Source organism: Pezoporus wallicus, unplaced genomic scaffold (genome assembly GCF_028554395.1).
Source record: "Pezoporus wallicus isolate ANWC-B61680 ecotype Strahan unplaced genomic scaffold, APGP_CSIRO_Pwel_v1 contig_8517, whole genome shotgun sequence".
Taxonomy (NCBI): domain Eukaryota; kingdom Metazoa; phylum Chordata; class Aves; order Psittaciformes; family Psittacidae; genus Pezoporus; species Pezoporus wallicus.
Window position 1 is genome coordinate 1,523,749 of NW_026635263.1, and position 27,590 is coordinate 1,551,338.

At 40.0% G+C, this 27,590-nt stretch overlaps 1 protein-coding gene across 5 annotated transcripts; it reads right to left on the reverse strand.

Annotated features, from left to right (window-relative positions):
* Window positions 1-15,393: 15,393 nt before the first annotated feature.
* TRPV1 (transient receptor potential cation channel subfamily V member 1) lies at window positions 15,394-27,468 on the reverse strand. 5 transcript variants are annotated; one of them, XM_057416233.1, is made up of 17 exons: window positions 26,335-27,468; window positions 25,795-25,824; window positions 24,194-24,509; window positions 23,502-23,668; window positions 23,046-23,198; window positions 22,512-22,652; window positions 21,846-22,144; window positions 21,055-21,231; window positions 20,689-20,853; window positions 20,314-20,409; window positions 19,617-19,687; window positions 18,821-18,986; window positions 18,013-18,079; window positions 17,279-17,595; window positions 16,665-16,792; window positions 16,298-16,413; window positions 15,394-15,735 (listed from the first exon to the last, which is right to left on the reverse strand). In XM_057416233.1, the coding sequence occupies exons 3-17, from the start codon at window positions 24,493-24,495 to the stop codon at window positions 15,569-15,571; spliced, it is 2,532 nt and encodes an 843-aa protein (XP_057272216.1). In that variant the 5' UTR covers window positions 24,496-24,509; window positions 25,795-25,824; window positions 26,335-27,468; the 3' UTR covers window positions 15,394-15,568. The 5 variants fall into 5 exon arrangements, 3 of the variants coding, with proteins under 3 accessions (XP_057272216.1, XP_057272196.1, XP_057272206.1); XM_057416213.1 differs by lacking the exons at window positions 25,795-25,824; window positions 26,335-27,468 and adding an exon at window positions 24,719-25,783; XM_057416223.1 differs by lacking the exons at window positions 21,055-21,231; window positions 25,795-25,824; window positions 26,335-27,468 and adding an exon at window positions 24,719-25,785.
* Between the last annotated feature and the right edge of the window lie 122 nt (window positions 27,469-27,590).

The following is a 27,590-nucleotide window of genomic DNA, read 5'->3' on the forward strand; positions in this document are numbered from 1 at the left end:
CATGCCTAAATTAAACTGAAGGGAGTCTGTCAATCACAATGACACTATATGTTATTTTGAGAAACAAAAAGAGCACAATGACTTTCATAAGCATCCCTAAAGCTGGTGTATATTTACAGTTAATCTAAGTAGTCTGCTCTTACCCAAGAAAACTTCAGAGAAGTGGTAAATTCTAGGAAGGTCAGTGCAACAGGTACAATGCATGGAGGAAGGTTCCAGACGTGAAGGGTAGTGAACACAGAAAAAGCCCTAAAGCTGTTCACCACGATAGAACAGTAGAAGCAACATACAGTTTCTGAATACGATGCCTAGGCTGAGCTACACAATCACATGAATAATATCAAGGACTTGTGTCCTGCTGACATATCTCTGCATTTCTTTAGGGAAAAAGGAAAAAAAAAATCATGACTACTGGATGGGAACACTCACCACCACATGACACAAAAGGATCTTAATGCATGTTATCTGCTTATAAACACCTACAACATGAATTCTTTAAGTAATAGTGAATAACTATCTATCTTCCTGTTTCTCAATATAATACTCAAGGGCATCATTTTAAATCACCAAGGATCATTTGAAAGTGAGATGGTGAATTCAGGATACTTTGAGATTGAATATAAGAATAGTAAGTTTTACAAGGTCACAGACCCATGCCCAAGGAAATCAGGACACTGCTCTCCATACCCAAGGATAAATGATAAAATTCACTTGCCTGCAAGTGTGAACAAAATGAACTACATATTTTACTTCTCCTACTTTCACTTTCCCTAATGTGACAAATGTACACACAAACTTTTCACTCCTGCGAGTCTCAATGTGCCTTGGCACTAGAATTCTTCATTATGGGAATATCAAGATAGAGAAAGCAGATTGTGAAGCATTTTTGAAAGACATGGTATCTGGTGTGAGAGACACGCATATCAAATACACCGATACTTGAGTGAAAATCTATTAATGCATCCACAGCAAATGTTTAAGTATGGAAAGTTTTTGATCCCAGGTACAGAAAACAGAATTCACAGGGCCCAAACACATGTAGGTGCAGGTCTAATTTCTTGTCCCTAAATGGAATCAAAATCTGAAATACTGGGAAGTACTCCTTACCTTGAAAAGGTTGGCTTAAACAGGCATGAAAAGGAAATTTTATTGTATTTTCTACCATTGGTAGGTACGTTCACATTAGTGTAACTCAGAAATTTGCCTGGTTTGGATGCATTTCCTATGAATCCATATCACAACTTTAACAGGAATAATTTATAAAAGGCAAATATGATTTACTTGGTACGCTTGCATCGAAAACATACTGTAGCTTTCCCTGCAGTAAATACACAAAAGAACTAACCTTGGATGTTATATATTTGAGGTAGGAAATAGTGGTTTATCTATGCCTTTGAAAATGCAATTCATGTAGTCTTCAGATGCATGCTGTATCAGTGAATACACTGATAAACATTTAATCTTAACACAGCTTAAACAAATGACTGTTGTCTAGCTTAGTTTATAAATAATTCTGATGTTCACTTCTTACCAAGTACTTTAAGAATACACAGCAGTTTATGAGCAAAGGCATTTCCCATCCAGAGGAAGAGACAAATGTCTCTTGACATCTACTTGATACAAATCAAATATAAGTGGACTAGAATAAGATGGAGCTGGGCATTAAGTAGCTTCATAAGTTACTTTAAAGGAAGAGAATAGTAAAAAACAGATTAATAGGTCAAAAAATGTGTTAGCAAAAGCAGTTGCCAAGTTGAGAAGAGCACAGCACGTAGGTGTGCGAAGTTGGATGGGTCAAAGAGTGGTAGGAAGAGCTGGCAAAATTAAGACCAAAGTTAAAATCTCTGAAGCGCACAATGGGAAAAGCCTCTTGTTTGTGAGAGATGTTGAGGTTGCTCAAATATAGCAGCACACTTCTGTGTGGGCCACCTGCAGCCAGTTGTCACCACAGAGATTTTAGCAGTGGCTTCAGAGCAGGCTACATCATTTAGGAGAGGTGAAAATAGTCAAAGAGTATTGAAGTTGTATTGGATGATGAAGGACTACTAAATTACCATTGATAGAAGGAAACAATTTGGGAAGGAAAAAGAGAGAAGATTCACTTCTGTTTATATGGACTGCAGCTTTCAAATGCACATGGAGTTGACTGTGTGATCTCAGCTACAAAGACTATTTTAAATGAGATCTTGGAGGCTGCACAAGTAAATAACTGCAGGCACAACAGTTGAAGTTCCTTGCTACAGTGCTGAGGTAGCGTCTGTTTCTCACTTTTAATCATGATTAATTGTATGCTTAGATGAAAACTTAGCAAGGGCCTTCATCACGATCTTCCAGTGCACTATCATTTTCTGTAATCTATGACATATAGAGCAAAATAGTGCAACAGTCTGAAGAATGTAAAATCATAAGTAGTGTAGCTTGTGTAACCTGATATGGAGTGTCTTCTATTGTTGTAACTATTTTCTGCTCCCATTATTAGTTAATTGTTACTTACAGGTCACCAGAGAGGTGGCTTATTTGAAGTGGGCAGTGATACAAAAGCACTACCTCGATTTACAGTATTAAGAATTACTTTGAAGGGGATTCTGAAGACATTGAGGACTTAGTATCTCAACTCCAGTGTGCTGGGAAGAGAGCGTTTAACTGCAGTGGTGAATTGACTCAGCGACTCCTACACGAGTGGCACTTTACACACTATCACAGACTCAACTCGTGCTTATCTGAGAACAAAAAAAATCACACATATCTATAGCTTTATAGCTCAATAATAGTGTAAGCAAAGAGGCTAATGACAGAATCCTACAAGTCAGAAGAAAGACTCAGCTGTGATATCCTGGGACGAAGGTCTTTTCTGAAGGGGCAGAGGAATGGAAGCGACTACCAAGAGCTGTTTCATTCATGGGGTCCTTCAAACATCCATAGCACAGACCACGATGCTTTCCAGCACCTATGACCTAATTCTTACAAGCTCATAAAAAAAGAAATCCCCTCCCCCTAGGGGAAAGTTGATAAAACTTTAATTTTACCTTTGCACACTATTTATGGTATATGAATCCTATCAGCAGAAATTTACACTTGATAGAAAGAGTTGAATGCCTTAAGTCTGTAAGATTTTTAAACATTTGGGGGGCATTACTAGACATCAGGTGCTATCAAAAAGTCATTTTCTTCTTGGTGAGAAATTTGTTCTTTCCTACGAAGGTTTCTCCTAACAGAAATTTTAGAAGACTCTGAAAAGCAACGTTTTTCCCTGAGGAAAATACCTTAAAGATGATTTATCTGCTTATCTCAGGATTAAATCAAAAGAAGCATTTTTACTGAGTTGAAGTAAAAACTATTGTACTAAACTAGGCATTTTACTTTCAAAAGCCACCACAGTAACAAACTTTCAGTGGAAGAGGAATGTATCATTTCAGTTTAGCTTGTATGATAGTATATTTTGAATCCTCTTGGCACAGAAATTAGGAAGTGTAACAGTGCAACAGAGCAACAAATATGAACGAAAAATAGGTCTGCCTTTCTTTACTTCTGAATGCCCAAGGAGTCAGCATGGCATGACTTGGGAAAAAGATTTATAAACTAGACAAACAGAAAAGCATCCTCCATTTAAAAGATGGGTTTAGTCTTTGTCTCTTGAAGATTTCACTCTCTACAAAAGAATCACACCTACACCGGACACCCACAGAGGCTCCCAGAGAACTTACCCTGCTTATGAAACTGGCATTTCATTGTAGACAAAGCGCCTCAGAGTTGTAGAGATGAAGTTCAAAGCAGGGGCCTGCCGACACAGCAACAACATCCAAACCAGCTCATTTGCCAAATGGGTAGAACTATATTCCAGCTCAAAACTATCCTAAAAACGCAAAACCACCCTTCTTCAGTCATCCGGGTGGCTCAGGTGTTGGAAAGCACAGGTAAGTTCAGTGCCGGCAGACTGCCGCCTTACAGGGTTTGCTACGTCTGAAATTAGGGAGCAGAGAGAAACTTGCTAGACAACAAACTCTACTTCATAGCTGCCAAAGTGGGATGACACACACACACACACACGCAATAATTATACACTGAAATGTTACTAAAGCTGAGTCGCTCATGGATGACTTAATAGCAGCAGTAGAGTATCTGAAACGATCACTGCTCTGCAGTTTACATACTATTTTCAAAAGAAAATGGTTATGCACATGCATTTGGGTTGTAAATTACATCCCTTTATGTCATGCTTAGTTTATTATATACTATGGAACTATTCAGAAAGCAAAGGAAAAATGAGAAAATGATCATGCTAAGTGCTCCAGAAAGCAAAACTGTTTGCTATTACTCTGAAAAAGTAGAAGTGGCCTTAGAAAACCTTACACTTGCACAGTGATAATGTCAGTGGAAATGTGGTGGGTGTGTTTAGATCTTTCCCTATATATAATAGTTGCTGATGAATACATACCCTCAGGGTTGGTGAGAATACAAACATGCCTGTTTCCATAAACGTAAGCACTGGTGTTACTTCTTGCTGTGCCAGCTACAGGAATGGCTTTTTTTCAGCTTTGCTAGTTTTAAGCTGTTGAGCAATGGTTAATGCAGACTTCTCTTTTTGCCAGAAAAGTGACCATCAGTACTTCTGCTCTTTTTATGGTCTTTCCATTATCACCAGAAATAGGATGTTTAACACTTGTATGCCTTTGCAGTGGGGCCTAAAAGATGTACTTACAGCTGCTGGCCTGTGCTTGATTAACAGAAAGGAACTCAAGGGGAACTACATAGGCCAGCAAACGTAGGAAGCTTCCTCCAGCTGTAGATAAGGGAAGAAAGAGTCAAATTTGGGGTTTTATTTGTTAGGAGGTATATAAAAAATATGGAAATAAAAACATAAAATAACCTAAGATACTAAGCCCTAGAACCAGATATTTTAATCTGAAGAATATGGCTTTAAAACATATCTACAAACTGCAAGTAAACTCCTCCAGTTCATCAAGTAGATACATTTGAAAACAGGACTGCTGGGTATTACACTGGTCTCAAATCTGCTGTGTGAAATACCAGGAGCAGACACTGTTTCTGGTAATGAATCAGCTTCCCACAAGCAGTGTGGTGAAACAGGCCATGCGTAGGCCAGTTTGATTTGGCACTGGGGATGGGGATACCTTTGGTTGGATTGCGCTGAGCATGCATCCAGCTCTGCCTGACGCAAATTTCTGATGTTATATGCCAAACCCTCTGCCAGGAAGGTTATTCACATCTTGTCAAATGACTGTGCCTGTGCTAATGTGCTATAAGCTAGAGTTAGCTGCTTTGATGGAATAAGGATTGAACACTGCCATTTAATCTTGCCTGGGAGAACATCAGCTAAGCTCTCAACACAAAGTGCGATAGACTGTTTATTTGAAGTTGCTCTGAGGATGGAAATGTGAAAATAGGCAAAGTTAGATTAAATCTGGGTGAAGGTGCATTTGAGGACTCTTCCTTTAACTCTCGTATCAACTACAGTAAGGAACCACTTGAATTCTTTTGCTAAAGAGAGAAAATGAGTTTGGCAGCAAGCAGCACTTTGAACTCAGAAAGCAGCTATATCTGAAAGCATCCAGATCTGTGTGGTTTAGCAGAACATAGGACCTAGCAGTGTGGTCTATTTATAATGTAATGGCAGTTATCCAAAAAGAAAAACCGGGACAAGCTACAACAAGAGAGTCAAAGCCCTGTTTCAAACCTGCCTATGAAAAGGTGTAGAAGATTGTGTAAACAGTAGCAGTTCATATGCACAAGAATTAAACTTCATCCTGCCTGCTCCATGTTAACAACTTCTTGTTCCATTATGAGGACAGCCTTGACTCAGACCCAACACACTTGACTAAACCCAAGTGTGGTCTTGTCTGTGCAATTGTCTGATTTAGGAAACCTGAGCCCAGACTGTTTCTAGCTAATCTTCCTGAAAACAGGTAAGAACTTCACGTGCTACGCTTAGGTGTTCTGAGCTTGAACTGAGCTATTTTTTAAGGGCATACTTATGAGCCAGGAAGTGAGAGGCAGAACTACAGTAAGTCACATCTGTGCAAACATTTTCTTACAGTTTTAATCGTTAACCTGCTCGACCTTTATGTTCTCAGACCTGCCCACACTGAGGTATCTGACAGGGCTAGCATTTTTCAGAAGCCATGGAAGGTTTTGCAATAGGCTCCATCATGGCCGTGCAAACTGTTTTATAGAGTTTTATGACAGTTACCAGCTGCTTCAGTTACTAAAAGAGATGCCATAAAGGTCACAAACATTAATAACAAAGCATGCATCTCCTGTGAAAAATTACCTGAAAACATTAGCTTTGGATATTATGCAGAGTACAAATAAGCAGCAAAAGCCCTGTTTGGTATTCATTATTTTGGTTTTCTAGCAAGTGCTAGACTCACTAGAAACTAAAATGAACAAGATGAAGGAAACCCCAGATGGGAGGGATTGAGCATTTGGAGATCTGCCATCTGACATCAGAGAGACAGAGCTGCATTTCTGTTCTGCTCGTACGTGACACGATCCCAGTCAAACTTGCATTAGAAGTTAGTCAGGTTTTATATTTAATTCTGTGATTTTTCACTAAGGGGAAATGCCACTGTTTAAAGAGCATTTTTAACAGGTAACAGCATAATTGTAAATTACTTATTGTCAGCATTCTGCTCCCTAAGCTCCTTAAAAACAATCCATAGCTTAAGTATTAAAACACGCTGCATGCCAACTACCAGTAGCAGCCCAGTTCCCATGAGCAGAGTGTTTAATTGATGCACAAGTCTTTTGTGATTTTTCACTGAGGATAAAGTGCATTTAAATTCTCTTTGTTTCTGTGGAAAAGGATTCGGAGTTGTTGATCTGTTGTGGGAAGAATCAACAAGATATCCCATAGAGACTAAGAGTTTAAAAGAACATACCTGCATTTGCTGCTAGTATAGTTTATGTTGAAAAACCACAGAACAACGTACTTCTGTAAGGTATGATAAAATGGATAAGATACTATCATTTCCCCCCATTTTTTTCCAGCTAACTTTTAGCCAGATAGAGAGAAGGAAGTAAGTCCAAGAGAATAGGCAAGTCACAACAGTATGGTCAGAAATGGTGCTTTGCTGCCAATCTTGTGTTTTAAGAGCATAAATGCTGCAGCCATTCCACAGATAGCAAGGCAAAGCTCTCCTGATCTTACTGGCTTGCTTGCTAATGCAGAACTCTGAATTTGCAGTCCCCCCAGCACTGAGAGGTTTCATGTTACTGATTTCTCTTCAGTCAGTTATGATAAGCAGTCAGTTGTCTCCCTTGCAACCATTCTCTTATGTTCCCAGAAAACACTGTATCAGAAAAAAAGCCATGTCATTCCATCTTAAATCAACAGAAGGACCTTGATCCTTAGCACTTGCCTTCACAGGGCATTTTACAGAAACTTTATAAGGAAAAACTAATGCAACAACTATTGCTTAATGGATCAGTTCCCTAAAAAAGAAGCCTGTAAGCACATAGAATTCTATCTGAATTCAGAGATGCACATGGGTTTTTAAAGGCTGCTTTTCTGTTTTCACAATATTTCAATACACGTATCACCCAGCTGAAAAAAATCTTCCTTGCATGTCAGCATGTCCCCACCTTAGAGATATATCCAGCCAGCTCTGTAGATTAATTAAACCGTTTTTATTAATTATACTTGACTTTTCACCAAATGGTTCCTTGTTTTATGCATTATGTTAAAATAACATTTTCTATTTCTCACTATTTATTTAGCTATTTTTACTCTGAGGGCTGAGAAATAAGGGACTTTGAAGATCAGCAAGAATCTGTATGAGTTTGTTTTTACCATGCTCACACTTTTGGACATACACTGTGCTATATCCCAAGTGCTTAGGAAACATTTTCAGATTCAAAGACTGCAGCTTGTAGTATTCAATCAGCATACACCTGGCCACCCTTCAAGTACATAGCTTTGGCAGCATTATCTCTGATACAATGCTCTCCTCATTCCTCCACTCAAAGTTGTTCTAGGATCATATCTGTGTTCTGCTACACACACATGTATGAAGAGCTTTTCACGCTGCTCCAGACAACTGAATAGCACTTGCAAATATTTCAATATTATGCTCATGAACTGTGAGATAAGAGATTGTTTTGTGCAGCTAAGCAACAGAGAAATGAATTAGCCTGTAAGTGTTTGACTATCACTTAACAAGAGACAGCCCTGTGGAAATTCATTCCAGGAAAACACTGGGATATCACTTACCAGTTGGTACAGTGCAGACTGCAGGGACAAGTAAGCCTTTTTAGCAATTTTGTTATGCACATTTGCATAACACACATGACTGGAGATTTTATTCCCCAGAGTTTCCTGGCACAAAAGAACTGCCCCATTCACAAAAGGGTAAAGAGTTACTGGAGCCTCCATCACAAACATATTCCCTGCAACTATGTCACTATGCAGCTTGTTCTTCTGCTCAAGCAAAAAACACGAAAGGAACAGCATTATTGTTGGGACAGCCAAAATCCCCCAACAGCCAGAAACCCTAATTATTTCCTGCTCCTCCAAACTATGTTTTCCGGACCCAATTTAAGCAGCTTTCTCCAGCTGCAGTGCTGATTCCTGAGATTCCTGCCTATCACAGTGAGTAACACTGCTCATGACACTCCCTAGTTCATCTCTGCTGTGTCTTCCTTTCTATAGCTAAGCTTGGGAACATGAACACCACATTCCGCATTTGAGAAACACCCAGCATAGCAGCACCCTGCTGAATCACAGTCAGAGCTCACTGAGACTACCCCAATATATACACTAAGAAAACAAAAGAACAGAGACAAGCTGATCCTATGTCTCAGCTCCTACTCACAGCCCCCTTCCCAAAGAAACAAAGCTGCCTTCCTTCCTCCCTTATTATACTCTTTGTACACCTGATAGTGTGCTCACTTCCACCTGGATCTCTCTAACTCTTGCACCTGTGGCCACTTCCCTATGCAGGGGTGGGCTCAGTCATGGGTAAGCTGAAATAAATGCAGTAAAAATCTACTTTACATAAGTGGCATCAATATTTGACTTAAGGTCATAGTTATCCCTTCTGTTGGCAAAGTTACAGGGGACTAAATAAGCACAATATAAAAATAAGTAATGCAAGAATGTCACTTGCTGTGTCTTCTGCATCTGTGCTACCGCCAGTATCCACTGCCACTCCTAAGGCAAAAAGTAGCAGTGCAAAGCTACAAAGACCTTTGCCAGTCATCGTTTGTAAATGTGGAGTGTTGGGTGCTTCTTGTCCCTGTCCTGCGTGCATGTGCTGTCTGCTGCTGCTGCAGGTCACAGGCTATGCATGGTCAGTGCTGGAGGCTCACATGCGTCTGCAACCTTTTGAGGCTTCTATTTGAGGAAAAAATAAAACCAGCTCTAAGACCATGAGATAGGCACTTTTTACTTCTATTGGAGGGTGCCATGTCTCCTGGGTGAAACAACATGTAACATTTCATTGAAGTCTTCCAAAGCACAAACTTTGCTTGGCTGTCCTGAGCCTCATAGTACCAACTAGGTCAGGGTTGTTCTCCAATGATTTCAGCGTGTACCCTCAGTAAACCTTCAGTTGTGGTGCATAGTTTCTGGTAATGCTTAGCAGCAGAAGGGAATTAAGCAATATGAAAATGCCTCAAGGAACACACTGTGAAGAAAGCATGCCCCACCTATATGCTACATTTTTTTGCTCAAGTCTATACTGTTGACTCAAGTACTCTTTGGAGGGTGATCACCGGAACTGAGGAGGAACCTTAACGTTGTAATAATTTCAAGTGGAACTAATAGTTCAGTCATTTGATTTTAAGAACATCAAACCTTCCTGTTTAAAATAAACTGAGGACATAATCCCTTTTCTTTAGGTGGTTCATTATCCACATTCTCCTTTGGAATAAGAGAAACTGTCTGGGCTAAACCTACAATGCCAGCTTGGAAACAAATTACTCTGACTTAGCGACATAGCTTAAAACTGCTCTTACTGGCTGAATGAGTAGGAGCCTTTCTTTCAGTTCCTGTAATTGGGAGTTGCTCCTCCTGGCTGTGGAGTAGCCAGCTGACATGGCAATTCCAGGTGACAGGAGTTTTCATACCAACATTCTGGTGACTAAAATGTTGATTTTAAAGGCTCATTATGACAGTGACCAAGAAGTACTGTCCTGGATGATGATGAAGTCTGAACCTCAGTGATTCTGTAAATGTTCACGTCTCCTCATGTCCACTCATGGCCTGCCTATTGAAACAGGAAGTGTTACTAATAGTGATGTAACTCTGCCACAGTATCACAAACACACCAGAAAGAGAGGAAGTCCAGTGAGGTCATTTCGGTTGCTCTTCCTTTCCAGAGAAACAGGATACTCTCCACCATGTATTTTGAATTGTTTTGTACAGTTTAACATCTGATGTAGGGGAAATTTGGTCCAGGTTTTCTCTGTGCAAACTATGCCAGAGTCAGAAGGACTCCCAGTCTGCATGGTGTGGGTGATGGAAAGCACTTCAGAACCCTGTAACTACATCAAGACGATCCAGTATGTCTATGCTGCATCTGGCAGTATCAATTAAGACCTCTTCCTCCTAGGCCCCAGTAAATCCATGTCTGCTGCCTAATGGAGCAAGAAAGATTTATAAGAAGTATTCTTCACCACTATATAAAGTTCCTATTGATGGGGGTCTGAAAACTTCAAGAATCATAAACTGAATCCACTGGCTTTATCCCTTCAGGTGATGGGGTTGGGAGGATCCCCTGTGTTTTGTAGCACAGCAGCACTTGCTGGGTACACACTGTGTGGATTTTTGAATATTCAGGACTCCAGCAAAGATGCATGACTGAGTAATATGCTAGCATGATATAGATGCCACAGAAGGGTGACAGGATAAGCTGGTATTTGACGAAGATAAATATGATTCTGCACAATGAATTTGATTAGAGGCAGCAAAGCAAGACAGTGGATCATAGGGAGAGGGGTTTTCCTAGGACAAGTCAGTTATGGTGTACCTCTCAGGGACTATGCAGCATCTCTACATATGGCATGGGGGCCCTCTTGTGGGCCCTGGTGTCTTCATGGACCCCATTAAAAACTACCAATGTGCTGCCTGAGAGGGGATTAATGTTTATGTTTAATTAGAACAAGGGCTATCCAGCCTCCAGTGCTCGCAGCGGCAGAGGGCACAAACAACAGGCTGTGGGGCTCCAAGTTTTATTGTGTAGAATGTGTATTTTTCTCAACTAATTCAGAAATTACTGGAGCTTGAAAGACACAACAGTTCAGTCTGCATGGCTGACTAGATAAGCTGCACCTCAGATATGGCAACACTGTAAAATACTGAGATCGTATTTTGCTTTTCCATGCGTTCATCAGTCTATTTTCAACTCACAGTGAAGTGCAGCCTTTGTCCAGTTCACATCTTCTTGCTGTCTCCCATCCCACACATGTTTGCAATCATTGCTAATTACAGTCATCACCCACAGACAGGAGGTGAGCACATCAACAGCCTTCATTTCTTGTGCTTTTGTCCCACTGTGGTTATTGGGAGCTGGTGGATATATACACTGTCAAACCTGATCATCTCACATTAAGCACTTAGTGTAGACACAAATTAATGTGTCTAATAACTGTGAGAGGACAAATTCTTACCACCTACAAGCCTCCAGTATCTGAAAGGGGCCTATAAGGATGCTGGGGATGGACTCTTCATGAGGGACTGTAGTGACAGGACAAGGGGTAACAGGTTAAAACTTAAACAGGGGAAGTTTAGATTGGATATAAGGAAGAAATTCTTTCCTGTCAGGGTGGTGAGGCACTGGGATGGGTTGCCCAGGGAGGTTGTGAATGCTCCATCCCTGGCAGTGTTCAAGGCCAGGTTGGACGAAGCCTTGGGTGGCATGCTTTGGTGTGAGGTGTCCCTGCCCATGGCAGGGGGGTTGGAACTAGATAATCTTAAGGTCCTTTCCAACCTTAAATATTCTATGATTCTATGATTCTCATGGAAACTACTGCTGTTTCTAACCATGTTCAGTGTGAAATAACTATGCAAACTTCAAACTAAACATCCCCAAGCACTCAAGACATGGAATCTGCAAGATCATGCAAAATCTGTTTGCCAAGGTGAGCAGAACCTCAACAAAACAACCCAAGTAAAGATAATCTATTGCAAAGCCATGCTCCTCTTCAGCCAGTGAGGTGGCTAGCAGTAGGAATAGGAAGGTGCTGGTCCTAGAACAGCTATTTTTAAAGCACAAATACTTCCTGACACACCACCTCTGTTTCCTGGGTGTTAATTGCAGCCCTCCACGGTGAGAGTGAGTCTTTGCACTCTCCTTCCCTTCAGAATAAGTACATCCCCTGCAGGCATCACACCCAGTCTGCCTAAGCAGAGACACATCTCCATTTTCAAAGGCAATTCTATGCACCCAGGTGGAAGGGAGATGAAGTAAACTGTGGCCAACAGAGCCCTGATCTGCTGAGTCTGAATAAATGTGTTCAACAACAGTTTGGAGCCACTGGCAAGCTTCACCTCCCCATCTGTAGGAAATAAATTTCTGCCCATCGCAATAATTAAGTGATGATATAGCTGGAAATTCAGAGGTTAGTAATAACCCACTCTAGGAAAGTGGGATAATTTTGTTTGCTTCCCAGAAAAAGACTTTAAGGGACTTAAAAAATGAAACCAAAAGCCCTACCAGCACTGCCCTGTCCCACAGCTACAGGGCATTTACATTTTTAACCACAGCACTGTACTGATGTATGTTTTCACTCTAAATTCCAGCATCTCTGGTTTGTATTAACAAGTTCCTTCCAGTCTTTATAAACTTGTTGGAGCAGAAAGGGACGAGAAGGCAGAGGTCGATGCTCTGTTCAGGTTACTCAGGGCAGCTGATCTATCCTTCTGGATAGGCACTTGATGTAAATCAAGGTGGAATTTAAGCAATGGATTAAGTATCTACCCAAGCTAATAATTATGGGAAATGAATCCCTCCCAGGGAATACAGAAATTTTATGAATGTTTTCCAGCTCTATCATCATGATCCTGGTGTGCTTTCAAGCATAGATTTGCCCTGGTTCACAAAGGCATGAAGACAATCAGCTATGTTTTTCTGGTCAGCCCCTTTCTACATGTATCCTTAATAGCTTTAATAGTAAGTTATATCACTGTCTCAGCCTGTCTTGTCTACTCAGCAGTACTGTTTCACATGTGGGCTGTCTCTTGCCACGTTCAGTGTGGAGCATAATGAAGCCCTGAGAGGAAACTAAAGAGACTCCTACCAGGTGTTTAGAGATACACCTTTGCAATGGCATGCCACTGAATGCACCTACTTTAAACATTTTTTGTGGTTTTCTTGTCCAAGAAACAAAAGCCGTTTGGTTTAAATGCCGATTTTTTTTTTTCCTCAAGCAATTCTTTCAAATCCTTTCGGAAGTTTCTCTTGCTGTATTCTACAAACTCTATGAAAATAAACTTACATTTGTTCTAAATGATGTTAACAAAAGAAACAAGTCCTCTAGGTGGTGCTACTATTTCAAATAAAGCAGCTGGATGCTTGGAGGTTTCCTTGTAGTATACTGCTGTGGTACCCTGTGAGAAAAAAGCACTGAAAAATCCTGGCCCCAGTAAAAGAATTGATGTCAAATAACCTGAAACTTCATCTAACAAGTGTTAGCAGTGAAGGGCAGTCTGGATGTAAATATAGTAATTGCTTCTCTTTAAGAATGTGAGTGTTTCAGTATCTTACTAAATGCAAAAACATTACAGAATATATTGATGAAAATTATCTTTCAGTGGCTGACTCAACTTTCTATGTCTTTGATTTCCAGTTCTCCCAATAATTTTCAACTGACCCCTCCAGCATACATACAACTCTTCAACTTCAATGACTCATATGAGTATTCCCTGACTGCAGTCTTTGCATGTGGCACAGGCCAAGCATGACAGCTTTCCCTGGTGAAAGCTGCATGATCTGGCCCAACTTCACAAAAGCACTTTAGCACAATTGTATTTCAAATACAACCACTGAAACAGTACACATACTTGACCTGGAACATGGTTAAAAACCTTGTTGGCTTAAGGATATTTGTATATGCACACTTTACTTGGGCATTAAAGGCTGTTAAGTGCTTTAGTTATTACAAAACAAGGAAAGAAGGTAAAACGATTTACCTTTTCTTGCTCAACACAGCTGCACAGGTCCAGTACTGAAATATTGGGCCAGCTGCCTATAGGACAGATTTTCTGATCCTTAATTCCTTTCTGGCCAGCCACTTTCCTAGAGGATGCCAAAGTTCCTCCTATTCTTTCTTCTCTTTCCAGGGCTCCTATCTGTACTTTTTGAACATCTGCCTGTTTTCTCTCTGATATTGATCCTGATTCTCTTTGTAATCCAGCCACACGGATTTGCAGCACCAGATTTCTTTCCCCGTGTGGTTGCTGTCAAAGTCAAGAACAAAAACTTTCTGATTTTAAGATTATTATTGTTATACATTATTATACATTTGACCTTTGAAACATATATTCGCTATAACCACTATCTCTTACTTTGTGCAAAGTTCATCTGTTATCTAAATAAATGTCAAGTTTGGGATCTTGTTAAGCCTTCAGCCTCAGTAACAGTAACTGTGAATTCTGGAGTTTATTCAGACAGTGTAAGAGAAACATTTATTTCATTGATTTTGACTAGTCAACCTTTAAAATTTCACAGAGTATATTTGTTCTTGTGTATGAGAAAAGAATAACATCTCTAGATTATACATTGTTTTGTTTTCTTTCTTTGTGTCCCCATTTATTTATCTGCTTTCCAGGAAACATTCCTCATAGGAACGTATCTCTGGACTCTTGGTGATTTTTACTGCTCTTTTATGCCTCCTTCTCCAATTTTTTAACAGCCTGGTTTTTGAGGCTGCAAAGCCACCAAATCGGGGCTGTAACTGCTCACACAAATACTTTTTAAAACAAGAAAGAGAATCAAAAAGCAGACAGGAAGTATGAAATCCACTCTGTTCAGTATCAAGTGATAACCATTTTTCTCTAGGTGATTTTGTTATTTTCAGGTTATCAACAGAATATCCACAGCCCCTGACCACTTGCACCATCCTGCAAAACTTAGTGAAGTTCCTGTTAGCCAACAATCAATGCAAATGTCAGCTCACATCTCAGAAATGCATGAGGGTACTTACAAAGAGTAAAAGAAATGGATGAAGACTTGCAAAAATCTGCATTAAAAAAGTGCACTTACAGACAGCTCAGAAGTGTGGGTAAATCTCTATTTATTTATTTATAAAACAAAACAAAAAAACCCAAACAACTATGGAAACTGTTTCCAATACTTCACAGAGAGCCTAGATGCAAATATCAAGCAGTACAGTTTCTTGATAATTTATATTAAAAATAACCATGAAGGCATGAGCTTAAACAACAGGTAGTTTATTTAACATATTTTATGAATCCTTGCACACTGTAATTTCCCCAATCCTCTATCTTTTTCCAGAAATCCCTGTTCTTATGAACAAAGTGCTTTAGTTGTCCTGCTTGTGAGAACCAACAAAGGCAACTACAATTAACCTTCTGAAAAATAAAATAAGATTAGACTGACTTTGGAAGTGATTCCTTCAACATCTCAGAATATTCTGGCTCATAATAAGGTTCCAAAATAGGTTTTAATTTGACTTCTTCTGGTAGTTTTTGTGTCTCTTCTCTCCTGCTTCCATCTCTTAAAAGCGGAACCAATGTTTTCCAGTTTTTCCCTGAAACTAAAAAGCAAATGAATGGTTAATTTTTCACCCTCCACAGAAACAGAAGAAATTATGCAAGTGGTTTAAATAGGAAGCTGATGAAAGAAGAAAGAAGCAGGAAGAAATGGTTTAGTGGTTTTCTTCCCCATACTGTTCCATGAGCTTTCCATATTTCATCTGGTAAACACCAGCAGAGACTGATTGTACAGTTAAATTATTCTCTGCTGGATGCTGAGCTCACAGACTACAGGGTTTGGGGTCTCTGAAGTACCTTCCTGGCTATCTGGCTACTATTCTACACTGTTCTATCTCCTCTGGATTTACACATATTATCTACCTCATAAAAATCTACAGTGGGAATGATGAATCCATGGGGCTTCTATTCCAGTGAGTAAAACTGCTATGTGAATAATGAGTCCACTTAATCCTTTACATTTTGTGCTGACTAAAAATGCCATTAACTTGGCTACGGTCATTATCATTAAGTGCATTGAACTGAGTGCCCTCTAACAATTAATTGATGCTGCTTCTATTACCAGTGTCAAACCCATACTAGGATTTAGGTTCCTGAAACCCTCACCTCTGCCAGGCTTAATAGAGTAACTGGGATTTCGTTTGAGGTCCCCAGAGCACCCAGGGTCTTCATTGATTATGCCCAAATTAGTGTTCCACGTGGACCAGTTCACTTCATCAACCCTAGGGAGAGAACACAAAACCAGTATCTATTCTAAGGGTCACCAGACCACTCCAGAATGAGTTTAGATCACAAACTGTCACCTCTCAAGCCTCAGATCTGACCCAGAAAACAGATTAAACTGATTACTGTAGACAGTGTCAGTACACTACTTCTCAGAGTGCTCCATAGGAAAAGTTCTGCTTCCCATCACCAAACACCTTATTGCTATTTGTCTACAAAAGATTGTTCATTTGACATACAAACAGGTTACCTAAAGCACCATCTGTAATCATCTTGGCCATCAGGTGTGACCCCGACCAAGACTTGCTTCCCAGATCGGAATGAGCGCCTCACACAGTTCAAGTAGCTGTTCTCAATATCCAAGATTGTGATAGCTCTCTATAGGTAAAAGAAAAGAGAACACTGAAAGGCTGCAGTTTTAAGGTCCCTCTGTTAATATGTCATTAAAAATGCTGAATTACTGCTCTGTGATTAGAACTGTTAAGTTCTCTTTCTTACCTCAAATAAAAACTGATATGCCTTTGAGGTTCTGGTAAAGACTGTTTTTCTCCTTGTGTAATCCCTGTCTCCATAGTCTGATAAGGATTTTCCATCATCAAAAGCCCAAATAATTTTGTCTAATAACAAAAGTACTTATTTTCTTAAATTCTGAACATCTCTGGAACACTGGGAACATCTGCTTAGGCAAAGCATCAAATATGCATGGAAAAGGAACCAATATACTTTTTTTAGGAACTGTTCAGGGGATCAGAAAGCAGCAGTGACCTGATACTTAAATACCTGTCAGTTCCTAAAGATTCTTTCTAAAATTTGTGATTCCCCATACCCTCTTTCTTGGATAACAGCCTCACATAACCAATGTACCTGGAGTTTCCAGATGCTCTTGCTCTCCTGTGCAATTTTGCTCACAGTTTCCCCCATCAGTGCAATAAGCATGTTGAGCAGGAGGATGTACGTAAGGATGACATAAAGAACCAAAAGGATGACAAAAACCGACTTGAACCTGTAGTTCTCTGTGAACTCCAGGTCCCCCATCCCAATAGTGAACTTGAAGAGCTCCAAGCAGGTATAATATAGACTGTTGTAGGATGTGCGGCCTCGTTTCACATGGCAGCATCGGGAATATTCAGAGCTATTTGTATCCTGTCCCTCATTGTCATCTTCAATTAAAGTCACCACAGCTGTTGCAAAAGAGGAATCACATATGCAAGATGAAAATACAATTTGGAATCATAATTCCATTGCAAGCAATGAAAGTGAGGATAAACATAAGACATTTTATCTTCATGGTTACTGTCCCCAGAGAAACTGCTCTATAAAATATTTGCCTGAACTGACACCCTCTCAGAAGGTGTTGTCTCAGTTTTGACTATATAGAACAGGATGACTGTTTCTCCATCAGCTTTGCAAAGCAGTTTAAGACCCAGCGAAGAAAAGCTGACAAACTACTACAGATAATTGTTATTCTGAAGAGATATTTCTTTTGTAATAAGGTTAATTTGTTAGTTCTAGTTGGAAACAAAGTCAAAGCCACTTGAAAAATAAAATCTTCTGAGATTCTTTAAGGTAAGAAAAAGTAACTCCAAGTATGACCTTACCTGTAGAAAATCCCAAGAGGAATACTAGATAGACAAACATGAAGCGACATAAATCTCTAAGGATCATCTGTAAGATGGAAAAAGAGATTTTTATACTGTTAGAACTTGAATATAAACTACAAAAAAAAACCCCAACTAGTAGAATATACTGCTTCAGCTCAAGAAGGCATTTGCTCTGAGTGGCTGTTAATGCACTGAACAGCTGTTTATCCTGCTGAGATAACAGAACTTTAATACAGAAAACATTTTTCTCCATTACTTATGCAACAGTTTACATATGCAAGACATATGCATGCCAAATAATTTCATCTTTGTGAGGATCAACCACATTAAGACAATTTCATCTTTCTTCCCCTCTTGGGCAAGCTGTCTACATCATACATAGAGATTTATTAGCCAACTACTGCCTCTTAGATATTGCTCTGTTTGGTAACATTTAAACTATACCTAAAGAAATTTCCAGCTGATAGAAGGCTTTGCCATTTCCCACCACACCAGTCTGCACTGTTCTCAGTCTACTTTAATCCATCCCTATCCAACTGTAGCTGTTTTGAAGCATAGGGGTTAATAATAATACCACATCTACTATAAAATACATGGATGAGGAACAGGACATTTTTCTACATAGCTTAAAATTGGATCATTTAATTCAGAAAATAATGACCAAGTGCAGTAGGATGGTATAAGATTTCCCACTGACATCATGGATGTAGATATGGCAACTTCTCTCCTGGAAACAGGGCTGTTGGCAGCAGTGTCCTAATCTGAGCACTTTGCTGGCCTCATCACCCACTCACACTGAACTAACCTTAGCAATCATGACAGAGTAAATACCCATCTGCTGGAAGCCACGGGTGTAGTACAGCATGTTTGCCCAGCCCAGTGCCAAGGAGAAGACCATGGAAGCCACATACAGTTCCTGGCCACAGAAGTACAGCACCACAGAGCTCAGGAGGAGCAAGGAGTGAACAAAGCTGAAAGAAAAGCATGGTCTGAATGCATGAGGTAATACATCAGAATGAAGGATTCTCCAAAACACAAAGGAACCTTAGAAGACATTTCCTCTCCCTTCATTCTTTCCCTTCTTAAACTCTACAATTCCTCTTGCAATCTACCCCGTTTGCCCACATACAAATTCCGGTAGGCTCATCCCTGCTCTTCCTTGTTACTGGAGGGAGGAAAAGGCCTTGAAAACACCAGTTTCTTCAGCACTCCCACTCTTTCCACAGACCCATGAAATTGCCCTGTTTAATTGCACTCCAGCTAGGAGGAGAAACAGCCCAAATTATTGAGAGGCAAAGCTCCCTTCAGGAATAGGAGGACTTCTGCACATCCAATGCTTACACTTGATTGCAAGCCCAACTTGGAGATCTATTCCTAACTCTGCTGCATGACACAGTTACTGAACTTCTTACACTCCATTTGCTTTACCTCCCAATCAGGTACTGATCCAGACCTGCTTGTTCTAAGTGCTATGTTATCCACTGGCAATTATTTTGTAAGGACCCAGGAAATTACAGTAAAGCATCTACCAATTACAAATGGCTTCAGCCAAAGTTACAGATCTCACACACTGAAATGCAATCAAAGATATTGGAGCTTACAAAAGAACCTCACTGTAGCTGTCAACTATCAGTGTCCTGAATGACGGGCGCCGCTGCACAAAATACTGTATCTGAAAAGAAAAAAAAAAGGGGTGGGGGAATGAAGACCAGGTTTGCATCCATAGAGGGATTAAGTATCCCATGTGAATGCATCGACTAAGCACTGATACATATACCAGGAAGCTAGTACCTATTAAACATCTCCCAAAATAATTGAAAACCAAACACTGGCACAAGATCTAGGAAAGACTCTTCAAGTGACACTTGGTTTCTCTTTCATCTGGCACCTCTTTTGAAGACAACACCTTTTTGAAGACAAGTCATTGGTTTGAGGACTGTGTTTTACTGCACACTCCCCATTGGCTGCCAAGGGAAAGCAGGGGGACTTTAAGCTAGGATGGGTGATCTTTAATAGAGGCCTGGCTATTTGCAACATCCCGTTTTTAAGCCTTGACTAGGCTAATTATCGAGATGCTCATTGGCTTCTAAAGATAGAATTTTTTTATACAATAGATGAAACTGTACCTTAGCTCATTAGTAACTGGAGAACTCCTAATCAGGCCAAGAAAAAAAGATGTGTAGCTCTCAACTACAACAAGGATCATTGTAGCAGCCAATGCTAATGAACAGGAAAGGCATGTTTGATTCTCTCCTACACCAACTCAAACAGCAGAAGGAAAAGTTTCAAATATCTTACCCCTCTGAGAAAAAAATAGAGACCTCCCAATACACTCAGGATCTCTCCGATCACTCGAAAATATTCCCCAGTGCTGTGACCAAATGTGAAGGGAGGCTGTGTAAGACAGAATGATAGGTATGTTCAGCAGAACTGGAGATGGCAAAGCCAGGTCTTTCCTAGCAGCTGAAAGCAACTGTATTTCTGAGGGAACACATTAATTTTCTGAATAGGTTGCCGCAAGGGGGCAAGACTGGGAGCCAGCAGGGTCAAAACCTGCCCCTATCCTCAGGAAAGAGTAAAATCCTGATGTTAAGAGCATACATTCAAATGGGAGGCAGATCTGGGGTATCATGCACTGGATGGTTCCCCTAATATATGCCAAGAGTAATATACCTTCTCTTTCTTCTCTACAGGTCTGTAGTAGGCTGCTGCAGTGAGGATGATAATGTGCAGGGTATAGACAAAGAAGTTGAAGTAAAATAAGTGTTTGACAAACCGGTCCCACTTGTCTTGTAACAGCCTGTTAAGGGGTTCCACCAGCAGCATCTCATGACGGTTCTGAGTGGAAGGAAAAAGAGAAGAATCTTGACAGGACCAGTACATAGTAGGCTCTGGAAACAGCAATGATATTCATCTTCAGCAAATGTTCCCTCTAGTGCTTAGACTCAGGAGGGGAGATTGCTGTTTTACAGAACTAAGGCAAAAGAGCAGGAGCTCTTCCCCAACAGTGAATAAAATGCCAAGGAGGTGCATACTCACTGGGGTTTCACTGCTGTAGGCAATAATCTCAAGCACTGAATTTTTTTCACATGTGTCTATACAGGACAGGTCATAAAGGGATGAGTGGACAGGTCCATAAGCCCATTCAGTGAACTTCCTAGACAAATGTCTGCACTCAGGATCTTTGATCTCTCGTCTGAGGATGTAAGCGAAAATCTAATTGCAAAAGAACAATACAACCAACATTTCAGTGCTAATGGACTTCTAGTTCCTTGGTATCTCCACAAGACAGGATGACTAATTTCTCCCTAGATTAACTGAAATCAAATGACTGGAACACTGCAGAGATCAAAGTCTGAAGTGAACACTATTAATTTTCTGACTGGATGCTGGGAGACATGCAATACAAATACCACTTCCAACTTGCTATGACTGGTTTCAAAACTGCAAGAGAAAAGCAGAGATGTATGTTACACATCTCTGAGCATGCAGCCATTTGGAATGGGGACTGCCAAAAGATGAGTTATATCAGCCAAAGTACACGGCCCGTAGTGGTTCAGATGACAGCAGAGATCCACCTTCTGTTTCCACTTGGGCTGCCTGCATACCAGTCATGTATGAGTAATGCAAGCTGGGCACAGACACACACACTTTGTAGCCTTTAAGTTTGGCGGTTGAAAACTATAGTTTTGCATGTTAAACTGCAGCATTGGTTCCTCTTAACTAAAAGGCCCTAACAGTAAGCAGTGATAAAATCTGTCCTGCATAACTATTTTGCATGTACACTGTATAACTTGGTACAGTAATGAGACAGACATTTGCTCACCTACCCCTATCTTCCCTGTTTTGGCTGCCAGAGTTAAAGGAGTCAGCCCTTTCTTGTTGGTGAGTTCTTCTAGCTTCAGGATTGGATTAATTTTGGCACCAAGGATCAATATGTTATTGTACATCTTGGTAACAAACTTGGTATTATCCTTAGTATTATCTGCAATCTCCACCAGTGTGTGAAGGACCATGTTGCCCATGGAGTCCTCAGCAGCGATGTTGGCAGCCTGATAGGGATTCTCAAGGAGGAATTTCACAATGCAAAGCTGGTTGGTGCAGGCAGCCAGGGACAGAGGCAGCTCCCCTATGGGCAAGCAATGGGAATGAGTTATCAGAAAGCCCATTATTACACATACATGAACAGAAAGATCACATTGTTTTCATCTCTCACTGTGAGGTCAATTTCCCTGTATAACAACTGTCACCAATTTTTGTGACAGTCGTTACAATCACATCTGCTCTGGTTTACCTGCATCACAGAAACATGGCTCCTTAAAAAAGCACTGGAAGGACAGTTGACAGAAGGTTACAACCTTTCAAAGGATACAATGCCCAGGATACAGAGGCTACAGAGTCTCCAGTCCCACATAAACAGGATTATTTAACAGCTTGCATTTGGGATTATTGATTGAGTTATCCTAGCGTTAAGCCCATACTATGCTCACCCCTACCAAAATAAAAGCCAGGTTTCCCTTTGATTTTCCTGAAGAACTCCCCACAGGCTCTTGCATGAACGTCTGCTCCATTCTGGACCAAGAGCTTCACCAGGTACATGTTCCTTCTCTCAATGGCGATGTGAAGTGCAGTCTGGCCTACAGAGACATTCATTAGATGAAATCTTCAACATTTAATACAGACTGAGAGCTTTCAGGCATGTCAATTTGTCCAGCTCCAGGTAAGATGGTGGAACTGAGAGCTTTGCAGAATAAAAAGCTCTGTAATTGAACAAAAAAAATGATGGCACAGAGAGCAAACGCAACTCCCCTGAGCTTGCTATTAAATCACTGTATAAAAAATGGCAGAATATTGCACCTCACAGAACACTGCCCTAGAATGAACGCATTGATTGTTAATCACACACTGGAACTTTGGGTGCTGCATCCTCAGGCATAAGGCCTCATGCAGAAGGCTGTTTGAAAGCCCTGCCTAACCCTATCTTCAGACTTAGCACCAAGAGTATTCACTGCAGCAGTCATTTCTCTTACCCTTGTAGTAATTGTCCGTATACTCTGCGTTAACAAACTCTTTCAGAGTTCCAGTTTTCTTTGCAATATCCAGCAGCAAGGGAATAGTGTCATTTTTCCCATCATGTAGATTCAGCATGGCTTTCAGTAAGCAGGTTTTCCCAGTTTCTGGCTCTATAGCACAAAAAAATTGAAGCTATACAGAAGTGATTGAAAGCCTCCTATCTACTCCTGGGCATGCAGGAATTAATGAATTTCTTTTCAAGAGCTCATACAGGGTTTGACAGAAAATTGCAACTTTTCCGAATTCTCCTGTAACCTTACAATCAATGTATTTTTGCCCAATCAATAAGGAAGCACTGGCTATTAGAGGACCTCCTGCAGACACTGAACACAATTACGGTTTTTTATTTCAATCTCAGGAGCACTGCTAGAAGAAAAAGAGGGCAACTTAAGGTATGTGAAATTAAAGGGTACCTTTGAACTCATCATCTGTGAGATGCTTCAAGGTTCTATTAAGGTAGAGTAGCAGATCATCCAGGTCCCTTGTGTTGCCTTGGGCTACAGCATCAAAGATCCTTCTGCGGTCATAAAATTTAAAAGCCTTTTCTGAGCAGCCTGTGATGGAATCTGTAGATAGGAGCCTAATAAGGGAGAATTTCAGTTACTTGAAGTCAGATATTTAGCATAACTTTTTATAAACTACCACAACACTATTTTTCGTTTTCTTGTGTGAAATAATAAGCACTAGAGATGGATCTGCAAAGTCTCTGAGGTCAACAAAGTCTGCAAGCAACTGTCCTGAAAAATTTACGTATCTGTTGCTGAAAGTTCAGAACAAGGTTTAACAGAGGTATTGTGCACAACAGCTTAACTGCGGGCTGGGAGCCAGGCAAGCCCACGTTATCATTCTGAACAATGTCCATTCACTAAACAGAATTAAGGTCTACTGCTAAATTTGGGCAAAATATCCATGGAATATATTTTCAGAGATGTCAAGAGACAACAGCTATTGTCACTTTCAAATGCAAGACACTCCTTATTTTGGCATAGAAAACACTGAAACTGAAAAAATGGGCACACTCATGGAGAGAACAAATGCTGCTCCAAGAAACAGTCTGCAGCTATCAAATCATTCATTACAACCAAATCTTGCAAGGCAAACTTACTTGTGAAGTTTCCCCCTTTCCAAATTGGCATGAAATTTGATGACAGAAGGTGCCAACAAGTGATCCATCTGGTACAAGGAGTCCATGGGAGCCATGTCCTTATCACTATCCCCCATCACAAACCTCCCACGTCTTGCAAAGATGTTGCTTTTGGGTGGCTGGACCTTGGTGCCGAGTGTACTCTGGAAGCTATCAGGCGTTTCCAGCATGGAGTCCTCCCCATCTGTGTGTTCATCTGTCGCTTCAGATTCCTCCATGTCAGAACTGCCAACTTTCTTCATCTTCCCAAGAATAGAAGACATGATGAGCAAGCAGCCTGTGGGGAATGACACAAACACCTCAAGTCAGCACTTCACAGGGCTATGAGTTCCTGTTTTGCCTAGAAGTACTCTCCAGAAACAGCAGGGAATGGATTGGTTACTCTCATCTTAGAAATGAGACAGATGGATACATTCACTAGAGAGGTGAAACAATTTAGTAGGTCATTATCTCCATGCTATTTGTTACTGTCCCCACTGCCCTTACCTATTTCAGAATGGAGAAAGCAAGTCAGAGTGCCCCAGATCTTGCCAGCAACCCCACTGCAGACCTGACTACTTCTGTTTAAAATTAGTGCCTCATCCCACCCCCTCCAATCATTGTTAAAGCCTGAACAATCTTTGTTTTTCTTCTCTACTTTCTGTTTTGTGCCACGATATGTTCTCAGGATTTTATCAGGCATGTGAAAAACACCAGGTGTGCCATAACAGCAGCTCAGGGATGCTGAGCACTGAGGGCTTCCTGCGTATTGGAAAATTATCACTTAATGGCTTCACCATAATTACAGCAGTGCCCAATGAAAATTGGAGCGTGTGATTCTTGAGATGAGTATCACTTCAAACATGAGATAGAAAGGGAAAGGTTACCACAGATAAGAGATGACTGCAAAACCACATGTCTGATCTTGTCTGATTTACAACCACAAAGAATTAGACACAAGTTAACAAATATACTATACTGAAAGTATAGCAGGCTTTTCCTGCTTTCTTACCAAACTGTTTTAATCAGACAGATGTTGGTCTTTATGCCACTGAATGCAAAATATTCTGGAACTCCAATAGTGGAGACAGGAATGCATCATATCTGAACTGCTTTTAGAGAGCTCTGATCAGCCTTAAAAACATCCTCTGAACTCCCAGGCTGCTTGGAAATCTTACAGCTTTGAGCACAGGAAAGTTACAAAATCTTTAAGAAGTCTTCAATTATAAACCAAATTATAGTAGTCACTAATCTTATCTGTATATTCAGTGTGAAAACAACATCATAAACACGCATCAAGGTTGTTTCTCGTCACAAAAATATTCTGAGGGCTTGTCTGCAAACCTACACTACACATTAAAGCTGAATTTTCACTTCCATAAGACTAATTAATATTTACATTAAAGGTCACTTACATTTTTCTGTGCAAGCAGGATAGGAAAGAAACTTTTGTCAGGCATTTGCGTTTTCTATAATTTTGTACAATACGTAAAGAAAACATGAATTTGCATACTTGCACATTTAGGGTTACTGGAAGCACCACAGTGTAGTACAGATGAAATACTAATGTCCTCTGTGCTCACCTTTCAAGTTCTTTGTGTCCTTAGAATCACTGAAAGGATAAACATAGTATCTTATTAGCTTAATTGTCCTATAAATAAGAAATCATACATAGAAAAATATTTCCATTTGGAATATGATACTAAAAATAGAGAAGAACAATACTGCAGTGAAAAAAGTTATAGTTTTATAAAAAATACACTGGGAATACAGCCGTGTACAGGTTTAATTATTTGTCTTTAAATTAATATGGATTAAGCCAAAACCATCAGTGAGATGGCTGTGGAAAATGGAATCCCTTGTTTTCCACTGAATAGGTGCAGTATTAAAATCCACAGAAGAGACTCAGTCCTGTCCCCCTGGCAATTTTCTCAAACCTAGGTTAGTCATGATGTGTGCTTTCATTTCTCAACCCTGTTGTTAATATCTTTGATAATAAAGACAAAGCTGCATTTCCTCAGAAGTATCAATTTGCAAGGGAAATAAACTGCACAATTCTGTGGAAGGAATCTTAAAAAGAAAAAATAAACTAATAATTATATAGCCTAAAAATTCATAACCTACCTGAACTCTTTGATTCCTGGGTGCACTGAAGTTCGATACAATAAATGAGACAAGGAAATATTTATGACAGAGTGTCTAACCACATCAGAACTTACAATAAATAATAAAGAGACTTTACAAACAACTAAAGCTGTGCTATTCAAATATACACGCACAGCTTTCAAGTACAGCACAAAATCCTGTCTTCTGAAAAACAGTCCAGTCAATAGTCTGCATAAGCACCCTCTGATCTACAGAAATTTGGTGCCGGATATTCCTCTTCCAAGGTGCCTGGACTGAAAAGCCCTCAGAGTTTGCTTCTCCATCTGTCTGCAAAAGTGTTCTATGTGTCTGATGATTTTTAGAATCAAGGGAAGTTCACTAGAACAGAGAACAGAGTAATAAGATCATTAAGAACAATTCTGGAACCAGAAGCACCAGCGGCTTTTATTCCCAGGAGTTTAGCAAAGCTCTTTACAAGAATTGCAGTAAGTTGCTGTTGTTTTTCCCTCCCCTTTAAATTGCATTTAGTAATGGATATGCTTCTCCAGATTTCCTCTTCATAAATACACTCAAGCTTGCAAAAAAATCCCAAACCACCAGACAGCAATTGTCTCTGTGGGTCACAGTTTCAATTCAATTTACCAAACCATGTAACACACGCCACAGCTCTTATCTGAGATCAGTCATCTTTCTGGACACCTTTCTTGGGTGTAAAGGCCCACCAAGTATTTTAAAGATAAGCTGATTCTGGACAGAGCTGAGGAAGAAAGAAAGTCCTAAAGTCATTCTATCATCCCATATTCCTAATACGTTTTAATTAATATATACATGTATGTAACAGCTTCTAAACATTAATGTCATTAGGAAAAAAAGAATCCGTATCTAATCCAGGATGGATCTAATACCCTGAAAAATGAAAAGCTGTGTCATACATTGTTAAATATATGATTTGTATAAGAACCTGCTGCCAAAATCTAATCTAGAGAAACAGCTTTTCCAGCAGGCTGAGCTGAGGCTGTAGCTGTTAGACTCAAAGCAACCTCTAAACTTCCAGCTCCTGACATATCAAGTTTGAACTTGAAATTATTCAACAAAATTATGTAGTTTATGTTTTGCAAAAGGTAACTATCTTTCTAGTCTTGCTATCTTTATATATATATATAAAGGACTAACATATTTGCCTATTTAATAGCAAACTAATTATACTACTGAAAACACCCTAAGGCATTGCACTCTGAAGAAATAAAATGCCTATTTATTAATGCATAAGTAC

Coding starts and splice junctions, on each gene's coding strand:
- TRPV1 (XM_057416213.1), bottom strand. CDS start 24,914: ATGCCTGATAAAATCCTGAGAACATATCGTGGCACAAAACAGAAAGTA. Junction 23,669..24,193: donor GAAAGGGGGAAACTTCACAA/GTAAGTTTGCCT, acceptor CTCCCTTATTAG/GCTCCTATCTACAGATTCCA. Junction 19,688..20,313: donor TCTATTTTTTTCTCAGAGGG/GTAAGATATTTG, acceptor TTTTCTTTTCAG/ATACAGTATTTTGTGCAGCG.